Source organism: Nicotiana tomentosiformis, chromosome 6, assembly GCF_000390325.3.
Source record: "Nicotiana tomentosiformis chromosome 6, ASM39032v3, whole genome shotgun sequence".
Lineage (NCBI taxonomy): Eukaryota > Viridiplantae > Streptophyta > Magnoliopsida > Solanales > Solanaceae > Nicotiana > Nicotiana tomentosiformis.
In genome coordinates, this window is record NC_090817.1 from 67,563,996 (window position 1) to 67,582,043 (window position 18,048).

Genomic DNA, 18,048 nt, shown 5'->3' on the forward strand with positions numbered 1-18,048 from the left:
GTTCCGATATTGTTTGACTGCTATAGTGAGGTGTTGTTATAAAAGACATCTATTATAACATAACATAAAAATCGATTCTGAAAAAATTTGGCTTTTATAGCGAATGATTGTTATATAGAGATGCTGTTATGGAGAGGTTTAACTGTATATGATCTTTTTCTCTTACAAAAATACTCCCTCCGTTTAAATTTAGATGAGGTAGTTTGACTCGACACAGAGTTTAAGAAAAAAGAAAAAGACTTTTGAAACTTGTGGTCTTAAAAGCTTAAGGTGTAAAAGGTTTGTGGGGTCATGACATTTGTGTGGTTATAAAAGCTTCTCATTAAGGGTAAAATGAAGAGTTTAAAGTTGAATTATTTTTAAATTTAGAAATGTGTCATATATTTTGGAACAGACTAAAAAAGAAAATAACTCATCTAATTTGAAACAGAGGGAGTAAAAAAAAAAAGGAGTATATCCCACTAGATAAAGCAATACTTACTACTCCCTCCGTTCTAATTTATGTGAACATGTTTGACTGAGCACGGAGTTTAAAAAAAAATGAAGACTTTTGGAATATGTGGTCCTAAACAAGTCAAAAAGGGGCCCATAGTATTTGTATGGTTATAAAAACTTCTAATTAAAGGTAGGATTGTAAGTTTAAGCAAAATTATTTTCAAATTTAGAAAGGGATCATTCTTTTTGAAACGGACCAAAAAAAAAATAAGTTCACATAATTTTAGATTGTAAAGAAAAAGCACTTGCTAATTACGAGCATAAAGTTTCTTCCTTTATATAAATTGCCAAAAAAGTCAATTAAATTGATTATGATATGTTGGATAAGCTTAATGACCAACTCCACATACTAGTGTCTCCTAAAATGGTGATTAATATAGCTATAATGTACACACACCTCTCTATTTTCTTAGGCAAATAATTTAGAGATTTTACGTTAAAAATTAAAAATAAAAAGGAGAAAAATATAACAAGGAACTATAGACTGCGGACATGTGGGTGGCTCTTTTGCCATATAATTAAACTAGAATGGCATGTCCGTGCAATGCACATGCCCAACACGTGATATATCTATAATTTCTTTTATTTAAAATGACGATGGATAGAAAAGATTCAGAATAATGAAACTGCAGATAATAATCCAAGCTTTGTTTTGCATACCTTGTGGCTAAATCAATCTACACCTACATAAGAAAAATATGTTATCTTAGTTAAATATGTAACTGATTTGAGAAGGTATGAAGACACTAATTCTCCTGTCTGATTTGATGAATTGTAGTTGAAAGATTAAAGCTTTTAGAAATTACAGCTTCCATTCCCTATTACACACTTTTCATCGTTAGAAAATTCTACCGAAAAGAAACACGAAGAATTCAAACAGATTCAAGCAACAATACTATTGAAACCCCACCAATAATATGGGACCCTAGGTAGCTCAAATCTCAGGAACTTCTACTTTCATATATACTCAGTTCATCAGCCAAGTGTCTTGCTCAGAAGACGTTATTTCTGAGAATATAATGTATTGAAGAATGTTAATATAATATAGGTTATTGATTTACTAACTTTCAAATGTATAACAAAAGATATATCTCAATGACAACAAAATCTGAAAAATAAAGGTACAACCGAAAAATTAGCAAACTGCGAGAGGAGATGTGTACTGCTTTGAGCAAGCTTTCCCCATTTAATAGCTTGTTTTCATGGTGGTTGTTGACAATAATACCCTAGACATAATTTCATCACTGCCAGACTATTACATGAGTTGAAGTTCATGGATTACATACCCCTTGCCCAATACTCAGCAATATGACTACATCTATGAATAGCTCCAGCTGGTGAAATGTGGTTTGTGCAAATACTATAAAAAGAATACACCAAGTAGGGATCCTTCACTAGAACCGGCCATATTTGAGTAGTACTACAACAATAATATACCCAGTATTATCCCACATCGTGGGATCTGGGGAGGATAGTGTGTACGCAGACCTTAACCCTACGTTGTGAGGATAGAGTGGTTGTTTCCAATAGACCCTCGGCTCAGGAAAGTATAAGCACCACATTAATGAAAATATAGACAAGAAGAGACAGTACCAAAAAGACATATAAAAACAGAATAAAAACAACAAGACAGTAAGATGTTCAACAATGAAAGAAAACAACGGTTCAGCATAAAAACCTACTACCAACAGAAAGCGAGATTGCGTGCTAATACTACTCTTATGAACACTATAGACTACCTACTCTGCTATCCTAATCTTCGACCTTCATACCTTCCTATCAAGGGTCATGTCCTCGGTCAGCTGAAATTGTGTCATGTCTTGCCTAATCACCTCCTCCCATCTCTTCTTTGGCCTACCTCTACCTCTCCATAGGCCCCCAATGTCAACCTCCCACACCTACTCACCGGGGCGTCTGTGCTCCTCCTCCTCACATGACCAAACCACCTGAGTTGCGCTTCCCGCATCTTGTCCTCAATAGGGGCCACACCCACCTTGTCGCGAATAACCTCATTTCTGATCATATCTAACCTGGTGTGTCCGCACATCCATCTCAATATCCTCATCTCTGCTACCTTCATCTTCTGGACATAAGCGAACTTGACTGGCCAATACTCAGCCCCATACAACATCGTTGGTTTGACCACCACTCTGTAGAACTTACCCTTAAGTTTCGGTGGCACCTTCTTGTCACACAAAACACCTGAAGCGAGTCTCCATTTCATCCATCCCGCCCCAATACGATGTGTGACATCTTCATCAATCTCTCCATTCCCCTGAATAATAGACCTAAGGTACTTAAAACTCCTTCTTCTAGGGATGACCAGCGAGTCCAGCCTCACCTCCCCTTCCCCTCCTTGAGTCTCACTACTGAACTTACACACCAAGTATCCTGTCTTGGTCCTGCTCAACTTGAAACCTTTAGATTCCAGGGTCTGCTTCCATACCTCTAATTGTGCGTTCACACCGTCTCGTGTCTCGTCAATTAATATAATATCATCTGCACATAGCATGCACCACGACACCTCCCCTTAGATGTGGCACGTCGGTACGTCCATCATCAGAGCAAATAAAAACGGGTTGTGCCGACCCCTGATGCAACCCCATCATAACCGGAAAATAGTCTGAGTCCCCACCCATCATCCTCACTCGGGTCTTTACTCCATCATACATGTCCTTAATCAACCTAACGTAGGCAATATGTACACCTCTAGCTTCCAAACATCTCCACAAAAACCCCTCAGAATTTTATCGTACACCTTTTCTAAGTCGATAAACACCATATGCAAGTCCTTCTTTCTCTCCCTATACTACTCCATCAATCTCCTATCAAGGTGGATGGCTTCTGTAGTCGAACGTCCCGGCATAATCCCAAACTAGTTCTCGGAAATAGACACACTCCTCCTCACCCTTAGCTCTACCACTCTCTCCTAGACTTTCATAGTATGGCTAAGCAGCTTGATACCCCGATAGTTATTGCAATTTTGGATATCACCCTTATTCTTGTATATAGGAACCATCGTGCTCCACCTCCACTCTTCGGGCATCTTCTTCGTTCTAAAAATGGTATTAAATAACCTAAAAATGGCATCCATATTTGAGTAGTAATGGATCATTTTATTCTACAATCACCTGTTAAGCAAAAGTAGAAAAAGAAAAAGGCAAAGACAACAAAATCAATCAAAACAGATAAATATGAACTTTATACGGATCAAACTGACAACTTCATAAATGATAAAGCCAATAAATCAGTTCATCAGTGCACATTTTATAGTGAGATGCAGGTAGTTAAGTACCTTTACAAGCATATTGCCGTAGCAATTTCTGACGACCTGTAGTATTCTGCATTTGATCAAAGTTTGGTTGCACTTATCAATAAATGGAAACATTATAGACATGCCATCGTGGGTACCATCAGGATATTTACTTCCATACAACCAAAATGCTCGAGATATGAAGATTGTAGAACAATAATTGTATCATAAAAAATGGAGTTGGTCAACTAAGATTATAGATAACCATTATTTCTTCTTGTTCATATCAGAAATTAAAATAAGAGTTTCCAAAAATGTATTATATCTAAACTGAAGATCTTCGAATGTTAAACTTGTTTGGGAGAAATGAATTTAATCTTCTTTCGCTCTTCATTTTCTCCTTCTTTTTTGGGTATTTTTCTTGAAAAGGTGAGATACATAAGATAAGTCTCTTCATAAAAAAAAAATATAGGAAAAGAGTTGCATAGTAGATTAATTAATCTTGCATTAGATGTATGACATCTTACAGTATGAACTGCAGAAATTTTAAAGAAAAGTAGGAATGAAAGCGCAAGCTAGTAGAATCTTTTGCAATGCAATCCTACCCATGGACAGCCACAAGTGAACTGAGGTGAATCATAGAAAACATGTTTTGGTAGTAACAAAACTTTATGTTCTCGAGGAGATTTCCTTTCGAAATGTAAAGAGACCAGGCCAATGTCTCAAATACCATCTTCGTTTGAATTGGAAGTTTTTGAAAAATGTATTGAAGAACTGAAAATGACGAACCATATAGAAAAGATTTTAACTGCAGATGTAACATATCATCATAATATTGATTTTTTAGACCTAAGGTAGAAACTAGTTTGTGTAAGAATATAAAAGATTTGAGTAAAATAATTTAATTAAACTTACATAATCATCAAAGAAATGAATTTTGAGCCGTCGTACTTCCCTGTGTAAATCCCATAGTAAATGTTTGTGTATCGATCCGACCGGTCGTTTTGAGTATTTACGTTCCTTTCAACTATTTGACGTCTTGAATAGTTTCATACGATGTATTATGACTTGTGTGAATTGTCGGTTTGTGTTTTCAGGTGTTTCAGAATTTGTTCGGAAGAATGAATTTTTTTGTTGAAGCTTTGAGTTGGAAGAGTCGATCAAATTTATGTTTTAGTATTCGACCTCGGATTGGATTTTGATGATTCCAATAGCTCCGTATTGTAATTTTGGACTTAGGAGCGTGTCCGAAAAGTTATTTTGAAGTCCGTAGTTGAATATGGCTTGAAATGGCTAAAATAGAAAGTTAAGTTTGGAAATTTGACCGGGAGTTGACTTTTTGATATCGGGATCAAAATCATTCTGGAAATTAGAATAGCTCCGTTATTTCATTTATGACTTGTGTGCAAAATTTGAGGTCATTCAGATTTGATTTGATAGGTTTCGGCATCGATTGTAGAAGTTGGAATTTTCTTAGTTTTAATAGGCTTGAATTGGAGTGCGATTGTATTTTTGATGTTGTTTGATGTAATTTTAGGGGCCGACTAATTTCGTATCGTGGGACTTTTTGGTACATTCGGACGGAGTTCTGAGTGGCTCGAATGAGTTTCGGGGTGAGTTTTGAGCCACTCCGAGCATTTCAGCACTCAGACGATGTTATGGAACAATTAAAGTGCGGAGGACACAGTTTAAAGTGCAGAAGCGCGGCCGCAAACTCCCAAAATGCTGGGAAAGAAGGAATTGTGCGGATCACACTTGAAATTGTGCGGTCCGCAGAATTCTTCTCGCGGCCGCAGAAAGGTGATTTCGCAGGTTCGCCTTCGGAAGCGTATATCTTTTTATCTACAAGGAATGTAGAGATGATTTAAAAACGAAAGTTATATCCCTTTGAATCTAGTTTCCAGAACGGTATAGAATTTATCATTTGGATATTTGTACAGAAAGTTATGGGCATTTTTCTGAAGCCTGTAGTGTAGTCTGTATCGACCCGACCGGTCATTTTAATTTATAGGACCTCGTTCCCCTAAATAAGACTTTCCATACATTATTTTACTATTTTATGACTTGCGGAGATGGTTAGTTCGGGATTTGAAAGAGTTTAGGTTGAAATCGGAATATTTGGTTCCTTAAGGTTGGCTTAAAAGGCCAAGTTTGACTTCGGTCAATATTTTGAGTAGAAGACCTTGGAATCAGAATTTGACGGTTCCAATAGATTCGTATAATAATTTCATACTTGGGCGTATGTTCGGATCGAGTTTTGGATGAACCGAGAGCATTTTGGCGCCTAATAGTGAAAGTGGGTTCTTGAAGGTTTTAGTAGTTCTCGGAGCGGGTTTTGGTGATATCGAGGTCTAAACGGAATTCAAAGACCTGGAATAATTCTGTAATGTCATTTAAGACTTTCACGCAAAATTTGATGTCATTCCAAGTAGTTTAAGTACGTTTCGGTGCATTGGAAGTAAATTGAAGAACTTGTAGTTCTTAAGTTTGATTCAATTGGTTTTGGGGTGCGATTTTAGTTTTGATGATGTTTCGGCCGTTCCGAGAGTTCGAGCGAGTCCGTTATATGATTATAAGCTTGTTGGTATGTTTTTCGGGGCCACGGGGGTCCCGAGTGTCAATAGGATGAGGCACGAACCAAGATAAGAATTTGGAACAACAGCTGAAGCATCAGGTCTGTCATAATCGCACATGCGCTTGGCCAGCCGCAGGTGCGGGCTCATAGGTGCGAGCCAAGCCTCGCAGAAGCGGCCAATGAAGGGCAACCCAAGTTCTGCAGGTGCGACCCATCCTCCACAGAAGCGGAAACACGTCCGTAGAAGCGACGCCAGCCGGCCCAGGGGAGTTCCGCAGAAGCAGACTTTTGTCCGCAGAAGTGAGGGCGTAGGTGTGGCCCTATGACTGCAGGTGAGAAAATCGCTGAAGGTAGTGAAGTTAATTTAATATGGGACTTAGGCATTTTTCTCCCATTTTTCACACATTTGGGCGATCTTAAAGCTTCAAAAAAAAGGAGACTTCAACCTAGATATAGAGGATAAGTAATTTCTACCTTAACGTGAGTTTAATACATGGATTATGGGTAGATTTTAACATGAAAATTGGTAGAAATCGTGGGTATAGATGAAAAACCTATGGTTTAATAAAAAAAATAAGATTTTACCACGAAAATAATTATGAAACTTAGAGAAAACCATATATTAATATTCCTAAGGTTATGGGTAATTACTTTCTTCAACAATTTTTAAAATCCGGGTATGTGGGCCCAGGGGTAAATTTTAGGGATCTTGCAATTTGGGTTGGATAATCACTCTAATAGTGGAGATATGAACTTTTGAGCATAGATTGATTGATTTATGTAATGTTTGACTAGTTTCGAGTCGTTTGGCATCAAATTTGGAGGTTTAAGTGCATTCTTGATTTGGGAAGTAGGCTTTGAGACGAGGTAAGTCTCTTTTCTAATCTTGTAAGAGGGAATTTACCCCATAGGTGAACTTAATTAATATGTGTTGTTATTTGTGAGAGCTACGTACGCACGAAGTGACGAGAGTCCGTACGTAGCTGCTATTCCTATTTATGTCCGGGTAGTTTTAGATTTACACCATGCTTTGTGGACATCGTTATTTGATTATATTTGTTAATTGTATCAAATGGAACTAAGTCGAGGATTTTTAAGGATTTAAAAGCTTCAAGTTGAATTGTCTTTATTTTGAGAATAATCAAGAAAGGGTTATGACTTATTGATAATTTATATATGACCGCGTCGCAAGTATATTTCGCGAGCAGGGTAATTATTTCTACTACTCTCATGAGAGCGGACCGTTCGCCTCAGCAGGTTAATTGATATATCTATGGTTCATGTCGTTTGCCCTCGGTAGTGCACAGTTACATTTATGTTGGATCGGGCCGAACGTCCTCGGCGAAATCTTGTGCGTGATAATAGAACTGGTCTAGATTGCCCACATACTTATGACACCAAGTCTTGGCATACACACTAGTAGACTTATGATTTTGGATTTGTCTACATGATTATGATTTTTACTCGTTTGCTTCCGTTTAATTATGTCACATTTGCAAATTTCTAAATCTTTTTAAGAAATGAGGAAATGTTATCCTCTTAGTAATTTATTTAAACGGGAAACAATTAGTTTGATCAGTGTTGGCATGCCTAACAAAGGTGTTGGGTGCCATCACGGCCTATGATGGAATTGGGCCGTGACAACATGGTATCAGAGCACTAGGTTCACGTAGGTCTCACAAGTTATGGGCAAACCTAGTAAAGTCTTGCGGAGACGTCCTTACTTATCTTCGAGAGGCTATAGGGTGTTAGGAAACTACTTTTTATTCATCTTATATCGTGCAATTGATGGTATACTAAGATCCTTCTCTCATTCTCTCACAGATGGTGAGGACGCGTATGACGGGCGTTCCAGACCCGGGAGGAGTTGCTCCACCCGTTGCTAGAGGCAGAGGCCGGGGGAGGGCACCGGCCCGAGGTAGGGGATGAGGGCGTCCTAAAGATGCCCCAGTAGCACCACCAACGGATCCAGTGGAGGATCCCATCATCGAGGAGCAGGGCGAGGTGCCTGCCATAGAGCCAGCCCCGGTAGATTTCATTTCAACATCGGGTTTTTAGGAGATCATGGGCTATATACTGTGGTTCAAGGACACTATGACTCGTGTTGGTTTATTTCCAGCAGACCCAGCCACATCTTAGGAGGAAGGGGGAGCACAGGCCCCTAATGCCCAGGCTTCGGGGCATGCAACTACAGTATATCAGACTTCGGGTACACTACCCGTGGGCGGAGCCCAGCTAGTTGCAGTGGCTGCACCTGAGCCTAGACCAGCTGCGGATGGTGATCCGCAGAAGCTATTGGACAGATGGACTAGGCTACACCCTCCTATCTTCGGGAGTGAGCGACATGAGGATCCCAGGACTTCATTGATCGGTACAGGGACAGACTGCACAACATGAGGATATTGGAGTCCCATGGGGTGGATTTCACTACCTTCCAGCTGGAGGGCAGGGCCCATAGATGGTGGCAATCTTATCTTCTTGGCAGACCAGCGGGTTCTCCTCCCATGACTTGGGACTAGTTTACACAACTTTTCTTGGACACGTATATTCCACCCTCTCAGAGGGAAGAGTTGTGAGGTGAGTTCGAGCAGCTCGAGCAGTGTTAGATGTCAGTGACCGATTATAAGGTGAGATTCTATGAGTTATCTCGCCATACACTTATGATACTTCCTACTGACAAAAAGAGAGTGCGGAGATTTGTTGTGGGGTTGCACCCCAGTATTCGGGCTAGTATGGCCCGGGAGGTTGAGATGGGTACTGATTATCAGCTAGTAGTGGAGATTGCTTGGAGGATTGAGGGATACCGCCAGAAGGGTAGAGAGCAGATGCAACAGGACAAGAGGACCCGTTTCTCTGGAGAGTTTAGAGGTGCCCCGGCTAGGGGCAGAGGTCAGTTTGGGAGGGGTCAACCTAGCAGGCCCACATATCCAGAACGACCACCTCCTCGGGGTGCTCCAGCGTGACCCTATTTTAGTGCTATTCCAGAGAGTTATTATCGCCCACCAGCTCATCATGGTTCTCCCAGTGCCAATTTCAATGTTATGCCAGAGAGTTCATACCTCCCACAAGCCATCCAGGGTCTTTCTAGTGGGTATTCAGCCCATCAAGGTCAGACTTTGGGGCAGTAGTCTATGGTACCGAGAGGTTGTTACAAGTGTGGAGTTCTAGGTCATATGAAGAGATTTTGTCCCAAACTTCGGAGCAAGGTAGTATAGTAGGGCCATCAGCCCATGATTGCAGCACTAGCCGTCCGACTGCCCAGAGGTGGGGGGACAGACGGGTAGGGGTCGTCCTAGAGGTGGAGGCCAGGCAGGGGGAGGTCAGCCAACTATTGTTCAGTCAGGTGGAGGCCAGCCAGTCGGCGCCCCAGCTAGATTCTATGTTTTTCTGGCCAGACCAGATGCAGTGGCCTCAGATGCCGTGATCACAGGTATTATTTCTGTCTGCAGTAGGGATGCTTCGGTGTTATTTGATCTAGGATCTACCTATTCATATGTATCATCTATGTTTGCTCATTTTCTGGATATTCCTCGCGAATCCTTGGGTAATCCTGTTTATATGTCCACTCCCGAGGGCAATTCTGTGGTCGTGGATCGGATCTATCGGTCATTTGTAGTCACATTATGTGGTTAAGAGAGTAGAGAGAACCTTCTATTACTTGATATGACCGACTTTGAGGTCATCCTGGGCATGGACTGGTTATCCCCATATCACACCATCCTTAATTTCCATGCCAAGACTGTTACCTTAGCAATGCTAGAGTTACCTACCTTAGTCGGGTTATCTCTTTTTTGAAGGCTCAACATATGGCCGAGAAGGGTTGTTTATCTTATCGAGCCTATGTTCGGGATACCACCGTAGAGTCTCCGATGATTGATTCAGTGCCAGTAGTCTGGGAGTTCGTCGATGTGTTTCCTTCTAACCTTCCAGGCATGCCACCAGATCGTGATATTTATTTCTGTATTGACTTGGCTCCGGGTACCCAGCCTATATCTATCCCATCGTACCGTATGGCTTCGAAAGAGTTGAAGGAGCAACTTGAAGAGTTGTTAGCAAATGGGTTTGTCAGACCAAGTGTATCACCTTGGGGTGCACCAATGTTATTTGTGAAAAAGAAAGATGGACCTATGCGGATGTGCATTGATTACCGCCAGTTGAACAAAGTTACCATCAAGAATAAGTACCCGTTACCGCGTATCGATAATTTGTTTGACCAGTTGCAGGGTGCTAGGGTGTTCTCTAAGATTGACTTGAGGTCAAGGTATCGTCAGTTGAAGATTCGGGAATTAGACGTTCCGAAGACTGCTTTTCGTACTAGATATAGTCATTATGATTTTATAGTGATGTCCTTCAGCTTGACCAATGCCCCAACGACATTTATAGAATTTGATGAACCGGGTGTTCAGGACTTATATTGATTCATTCGTCATTGTCTTCATTGATGACATCTTGATTTACACACGTAGCCTGGGGGAGCACGAGCAGCATTTGAGAGTAGTGTTCCAGACTTTGCGGGAATAGAAGATATATGTTAAGTTTTCTAAGTGTGAGTTTTGGTTAGATTATGTGGCATTCTTGGGGCATGTCGTATCAGGCGAGGGTATTAAGGTGGACCCCAAGAAGATTGAGGCAGTTTAGAGTTGGTCTCGTCCCACTTCGACGGCTGAGATCAGGAGTTTCCTGGGATTAGCAGGTTATTATCGCCAGTTTGTGGAGGGCTTTTCATCCATTGCAGCACCTTTGTCTAGATTGACCCAGAAGGGTGCTCCGTTCCGTTGGTCCGATGATTGTGAGGTAAGCTTTCAGAAGCTCAAGACGGCCTTGACAACAACACCAGTTCTAGTGTTGCCTTCCGATTTGGGGATGTATACTGTATATTGCGATGCTTCACGTGTTGGCTTGGGTTGTGTATTGATACAGGAGGGGCGAGTTATTGCATATGCTTCACGTTAGCTGAATCCCCATGAGAAGAATTATCCTGTGCACGATTTGGAGTTAGACGTGATTGTTCATGCTCTTAAGATCTAGAGGCATTATCTATATGGGTGCCTTGTGAGGTTTACACTAATCACCATTAGTTTGCAGCACTTGTTCAAGTAAAGGGATCTCAATTTGAGGCAGCGTAGATGGCTTGAGTTACTGAAGGACTATGATGTCACCATTCTTTATCATCCGGGCAAGGCGAACGTGGTCGCGGATGCCTTGAGCAGGAAGGTAGAGAGTATGGGTAGCTTAGCATTAATTTCAGCAGAAGAGAGGCCAATAGCTTTGGACATTCAGTCCTTGGCTAACAGACTTGTGAGATTGGATATTTTAGAGCCTAGCCGAATCCTTGCATCTGTTGTTGCCCAATCTTTACTATTGGAGCAGATCAAGGCTCGACAGTTTGATGATCTGCACTTGGCATTTCTTAGAGCGACGATACTACAGGGTGTTGCCAAAGAGGTTTCTATTGTCGAGGATGGTGTCCTGCGACTCCAGGGTCATCTATGTGTTCCTAATGTCGATGGCTTGAGGGAGAGGATTCTAGAGGAGGCACACAGTTCTAGGTATTTCATTCATTCAGGTGCTACGAAGATGTATCGGGACCTGAGACAGCATTATTGGTGGCGGCGAATGAAGAAAGACATAGTTGAGTATGTAGGTAGGTGCCTAAATTGCCAGCAGGTTAAGTATGAGCACCAGAGGCCAGGTGGCTTAATCCAGCATATGACTATACCAGAATGGAAATGGGAACGCATTACTATGGACTTCGTAGTTGGGTTTCCGTGGACCTTACGGAAGTTCGATGCATTTTGAGTCATTGTTAACAGGTTGACCAAGTCAGCACACTTCATTCCAGTTGCAACTACTTATACTTCAAAGAGGTTGGCCCAGATTTATATTCGGGAGATAGTTTGGTTGTATGGTGTGCCTGTTACCATCATATAAGACAGAGGCCCTCAGTTCACTTCGCATTTCTGTAGATCCATACAGAGTGATTTGGGGACCTGTGTAGAGCTCAACACTGCGTTTCATCCACAGGCCGACGGGCTGTCAGAGCGGACAGTTCAGATCATGGAGGACATGCTCAGAGCATGTGTGATTAACTTTGGCGGGACAGTGGGATCAGTTCTTGCCTTTGGCCGAGTTTTCTTAAAACAACAGTTATCAGTCCAGCATCGAGATAGCTCCATTTGAGGCTTTATATGGTCGGCGATGTCGTTCTCCCATCGGGTGGCTTGAGTCGGGCGAGGCAAAGTTATATGGTACTGATTTGGTGAGGCATGCCTTGGAAAAGGTAAAGTTGATTCAGGAGTGACTTCGCACAGCACAGTCCAGACAGAAGAGTTACGCGGATCATAAGGCGCGTGATGTATCATTTATTCTAGGCGAGAAGGTTCTCTTGAAAGTCTCGCCGATGAAGGGCATTATGAGATTCGGGAAGAAGGGCAAGTTGAGGCCAAGGTTTATAGGCCCATTTGAGGTGTTGAGGCGGGTTGGGAAGGTTGCTTATGAGCTTGCTTTACGTCCCAGCCTATTAGGGGTTCATCCGATTTTTCACGTGTCTATGCTCCGGAGGTATCACGTCGCCTTATCACATGTGTTAGACTTCAGCACTATTCAGCTAGATGAGAGCTTGGGTTATGAGGAGGAGCCAGTTGTCATTGTTACTAGACAGGATCGTCAGTTGAGGTCCAAGAGGATTTCCATGGTAAAGGTTCAGTGGAGGGGCCAATCAGTCGAGGAGGCAACCTGGGAGTTCTAAGAGGACTTGCAGAGTAGATATCCACACTTATTCAGCACCTTAGGTATCGAGGATGAACGTTTGTTTAAGAGGTAGAGAATATTATGACCCGACCGATCATTTTGATTTTTAGAACCTCGTTCCCCTATATAAGACTTCCTGTACATGCTTTTACTGTTTTATGACTTGCGGGGATGGTTATTTCGGGATTTGGAAGGGTTCGGGTTAAAATCGGAACACTTGGTTCCTTAAGGTTGGCCTAAAAGGCCAAGTTTGACGTCGGTCAACATTTTGAGTAGACGACCTCGGAATCGGAATTTGACGGTTCCGATAGGTTCGTATGATGATTATGGACTTGGGCATATGTTCAGATCGGGTTTTGGATGACCCGGGAGCGTTTTGGCGCCTAATAGTGAAAGTGGGTTCTTGAAGGTTTTAGAAGTTCTTTAAATTTGATTGGGAGCGGGTTTTGGTGATATTGCGGTCCAAACGAAATTCCAAGATCGGGAATAGTTCCGTAATGTCATTTAAGACTTTCACGCAAAATTTGGTGTCATTCCGAGTAGTTTAAGTATGTTTCGGCGCATTGGAAGTAAATTGAAGAACTTGTAGTTCTTAAGTTTGATTCAATTGGTTTTGGGGTGTGATTCTTAGTTTTGATGTTGTTTCGGGCATACCGAGAGTTCGAGCGAGTCCGTTTTATGATTCCAAACTTGTTGGTAAGTTCGGGCGGGGCTCCGGGAGCCCCCGAGTGTCAATCGTACGAGGCACGGACCAAGATGAGAATTTGGAACAACATCTGAAGCATCAGGTCTGTCATAATCGCACCTACGCTTGGCTAGCCGCAGGTGCGAGCCAAGCCTTTCAGAAGCGGCCAAGGAAGGGCAGCCCACGTTCCGCAGATACGGCCGATCCTCCACAGAAGCGGGATCGCAGAAGCGGAAACCCGTCTGCAGAAGAGACGCCAGCCGGCCCTGGGGAGTTACTTAGAAGCAGACTTTTGTCTGTATAAGCGAGGGCGCAGGTGCGGCCCTATGACTGCAGGTGCGAAAATCGCTGAAGGCAGTGAACTCCATTTAATACGGGACTTAGGCATTTTTCTCCCCTTCTTCACACATTTGGGCGATTTTAGAGCTTCAAAAATGGAGACTTCAACCTAGCTATTGAGGGTAAGTAATTCCTACCTTAATGTGAGTTTAATACATGGATTATGGGTAGATTTCAACATGAAAATTGGTAGAAATCAAGTGTTTAGATGAAAAACCTATGGTTTAATAAATAAAATGAGCTTTTACCACGAAACTGATTATGAAACTTAGTGAAAACCATATATTAATATTCCTAAGGTTATGGGTTACAACTTTCTTCAAATATTTCTGGAATCCGGGTATGTGGGTCCAGGAGTGAATTTTAAGAATCTTACAATTTGGGCTGGGTAATCACTCTAATAGTGGAAATATGAACTTTTGAGCATATATTGATTGATTTATGTAATGTTTGACTAGTTTCGAGTCGTTTGGCATCAAATTTGGAGGTTTGAGAGCATTCTTGTATTAGAGTAGGCTTTGCGACGAGGTAAGTCTTTTTTCTAACCTTGTTTGAGGGAATTTACTCCATAGGTAAACTTAATTAATATGTGTTGTTATTTGTGGGGGCTACGTATGCACGAAGTGACGAGAGTCTGTACGTAGCTATTATTCCTATTTATGTCCGGGTACTTTTAGGTTTACACAATGCTTTGTGGACATCGTTATTTGATTATATTTGTTAATTGTATCAAATGGAACTAAGTCAAGGATTTTAAAGGATTTAAAAGCTTCAAGTTGAATTGTCTTTATTTTGAAAAGAATCAAGAAAGGGTTATGACTTATTGATAATTTATATTTGACCGCGTCGCAAGTATATTATGCGAGCGGGGTAATTCTTTCTACTACTCTCATGGGAGAGGGCCGTTCGCCTCGGCAGGTTAATAGATGCATCTATGGTTTGTGTCGTTCGACTCTCGGTAGTGCACAGTTACATTTATGTTGGATCGGGCCGAACGTCCTCGGCGGAATCTTTTGCGTGATAATAGAACTGAAAGTCTTTTTTTTTAATTGGTATAAATTCATTATTTGAAAGATTAATTGTTTTAAAGGAAGGAAATAATTTGGGTTCTTAAATATGGTGATGAATTGTTCAGTTATTTCTTGTTATGAGTTTTATTGATATATATCATGCTTAATTAGAATTTCATATTATTATATTGTTGGCCCTTAGTAAATATCGGAGTCAACCCCTCATCACTACTTATTCGAGATTAGACTAGATACTTACTAGGTATATATTATTTATGTACTCACGCTACACTTCTGTACTTAATTGTACAGGATCTGAGGCAGGTGCATCTGGTTACCAGTCTGGTGCGCAGATTTGATCCCCATCTCGAGACTTCACGGTGAGCTGCCTTCCGAGTCGTTCTGCAGCAGCTGGAGTCTTCCTTATGTTTTATTTTTCTGTCTATATCCTTTCAGACAGTAGGCTAGTATTCTTTTGTATATTCAACTAGATTGCCCATATACTTGTGATACCAGGTCTTGGCACACACACTAGTAGACTTATGATTTTGGATTTGTTTACATGATTACTATTTGTACTCGTTTGCTTCCGTTTAATTATGTCACATTTGCAAATTTCTAAATCATTTTAGCAAATGAGGAAATATTATCCACTTAGTAATTTATTTAAACGGGAAACCATTAGTTGGATCAGTGTTGGCTTGCCTAACAATGGTGTTGGGCGCCATCACGGCCTATGATGGAATTGGGTCATGACAACATGGTATCAGAGCACTAGGTTCACGTAGGTCTCACAAGTTATGGGTAGACCTAGTAGATTCTTGCGGATCGGTGCGTAGACGTCCGTACTTATCTTCGAGAGGCTATAGGGTGTTAGAAAACTACTCTTTATTCATCTCCTATCGTGCAGTTGATGGTATACTAAGATCATTTCTCTCATTCTCTCAAAGATGGTGAGGACGCGTACGACGGACATTCCAGACCCGGGAGGAGCTGCTCCCTCCCTTGCTAGAAGCTGAGGCAGAGGCCGGGGGAGGGCACCAACCCGAGGTAGGGGATGAGGGCGTCTCATTCTTTCATTTTTATTACAAAATCAATATCAATCTATCACAATCTCTCTCTAATTTTCTCCAATAATTGCTACTATTGCTTACTTTATTCTAAAAAATAGTTCAAAAATATTTAGGTTGTTATAATTTATGAAACAAATGTTAAGTTGGTGAGTTGAAGTATTCAAGTCTTCAACGATAATCAATTTTCAACAAGTTGTTCATCAATTCGGTAAACTCGTTCCAACTCTTAAGTCTTAATATTATAGTTATTGTTTGTTTTATTTATTTGCTATTACTTGATTAATTAAGATGGCTTTCTTAAAAAATTATTTTTCCAAAAATAAGAATAAGGAAAAATCCAAGAGTGGCAAATCTAGTGGTCATGTTGTTCCTCCTCCCCTACCCCCGGCTCCCCGAACCAAACCCCATATCCGTCCTACACCTACTATTCCTGATAGCGATAATAGTTTATTATAATTTACCGAGAGTCAATTTTGTCATAATATAGCACCCGGTTAACAATTAGACCATGAATTAATAAATGCTCTTTATTCTAATAATTATAATACTATTGATGAAAATGATGATGAGAAAATTGATCTTGATGAAACTCAACCGGATGATGATACACCCACTAGTCGTTCATCAGTCATGTTAACCCAACTAGTGATAACCCTGCTGATCCAAATGATGCCCCATCTGATACTCCAGTTACTGCCCCTACTTTTTCTAGACAACCTACCAAACGGACGGAAACATCTCCTGTGTGGCCATTTTTTACTCAACTAGTTCCAGAAAATAAAGTTAAGTGTAAAACTTATGGTACGGAGTTAGCATTTAAATATTTTGGATCACGGGGGGGGGGGGGGGGAACTTTGACTAGACACATAAAAAATACCCCGAATATAGAGTCAGATATCTTCGTCTGAAAGCTTTGGCCGAGTGGAAAAGTGTACCTACTCCTAGTTAGGCTGACCCTAGTACCAGTTCAAATTAATTTCAATCGAGAATTAACACTGTTACCGGTGGTATTTTATATTATGATCCAAAAAAGGATCGGGAAGAATTGGCAAAAATGGTAACTATTATATGCTTACCCTATAGTTTTTCTTCTGACCCTTCGTTTGTGTATTATATTAGAAAATATTTTAATCCTACTTATAAAGGTTTTTCTCGCACAACCGGAAAGAGCGATATTTATAAATATAAGCATGAATATGAACAATATTTGCGCTATTTATTTACTCATATAAATTGTCATGTTGCTATTACAACTGATATTGGTAGAAGTGGCAAAAGCGCATAATTGCTTATAGAATAATTAATTCACGTCACACAGGACAGTTTATTGCTAACATATTTACGGATATTTACAGATATTTTTGCATTAGTGATAAAATAATATCAGTTTCAATAGATAATGCTACTAATAACATAAATTCTATAGACTTGCTTACCACTACGCAAAATCCTGCATTTAGTAAAACTTTTCATATTAGATGTATTTGTCATATTTACCATTTAATTGTGGGTGATGGTATAAGAATTTTAAATATTGAAATTGAAAATGTTAAAATGTCTCTTAACTTGCTTTTTTATTCAAACTGTAGAAGTAGACTTAGAGAATATTTTAAAAGATGCGATGAATGTGGCCTAAGAGAAAGAAAGGTTCCTAAACCTTGTCCAACTAGATGGAATTACATGTATGAAAGTTTGGTTGCTGCATATGAATATAGAAACCTCATAAACTCAACGTTTAATGCACATGTAAGTGATGATGATGAGCACCTTACAAATGGAGAATGGGCTAATGTTAAAATACTTGTTGATATTTTAGAAAAATTTCATATTGCAACAAATTAATTTTCTGCGCAATATTATCCTACTAT

General features: G+C 40.5%; 1 protein-coding gene across 1 annotated transcript; it reads left to right on the plus strand.

The window, feature by feature from the left end:
• The first annotated feature begins 9,073 nt into the window (after window positions 1–9,073).
• LOC138894148 (uncharacterized) lies at window positions 9,074–12,122 on the plus strand. Its single transcript, XM_070178829.1, has 3 exons — window positions 9,074–9,212; window positions 10,254–10,634; window positions 11,641–12,122. The coding sequence occupies exons 1-3, from the start codon at window positions 9,074–9,076 to the stop codon at window positions 12,120–12,122; spliced, it is 1,002 nt and encodes a 333-aa protein (XP_070034930.1).
• The last annotated feature ends 5,926 nt before the right edge of the window (window positions 12,123–18,048 follow it).

Bases quoted from the DNA above. Each gene is read 5' to 3' on its own strand.
- LOC138894148 (XM_070178829.1), top strand. From the start codon at position 9,074: ATGGGTACTGATTATCAGCTAGTAGTGGAGATTGCTTGGAGGATTGAG. The intron at 9,213-10,253 runs GTCAGTTTGGGA...CTAACCTTCCAG, and splicing joins TGCCCCGGCTAGGGGCAGAG to GCATGCCACCAGATCGTGAT. The intron at 10,635-11,640 runs GTACTAGATATA...TGGATATTTTAG, and splicing joins CGTTCCGAAGACTGCTTTTC to AGCCTAGCCGAATCCTTGCA.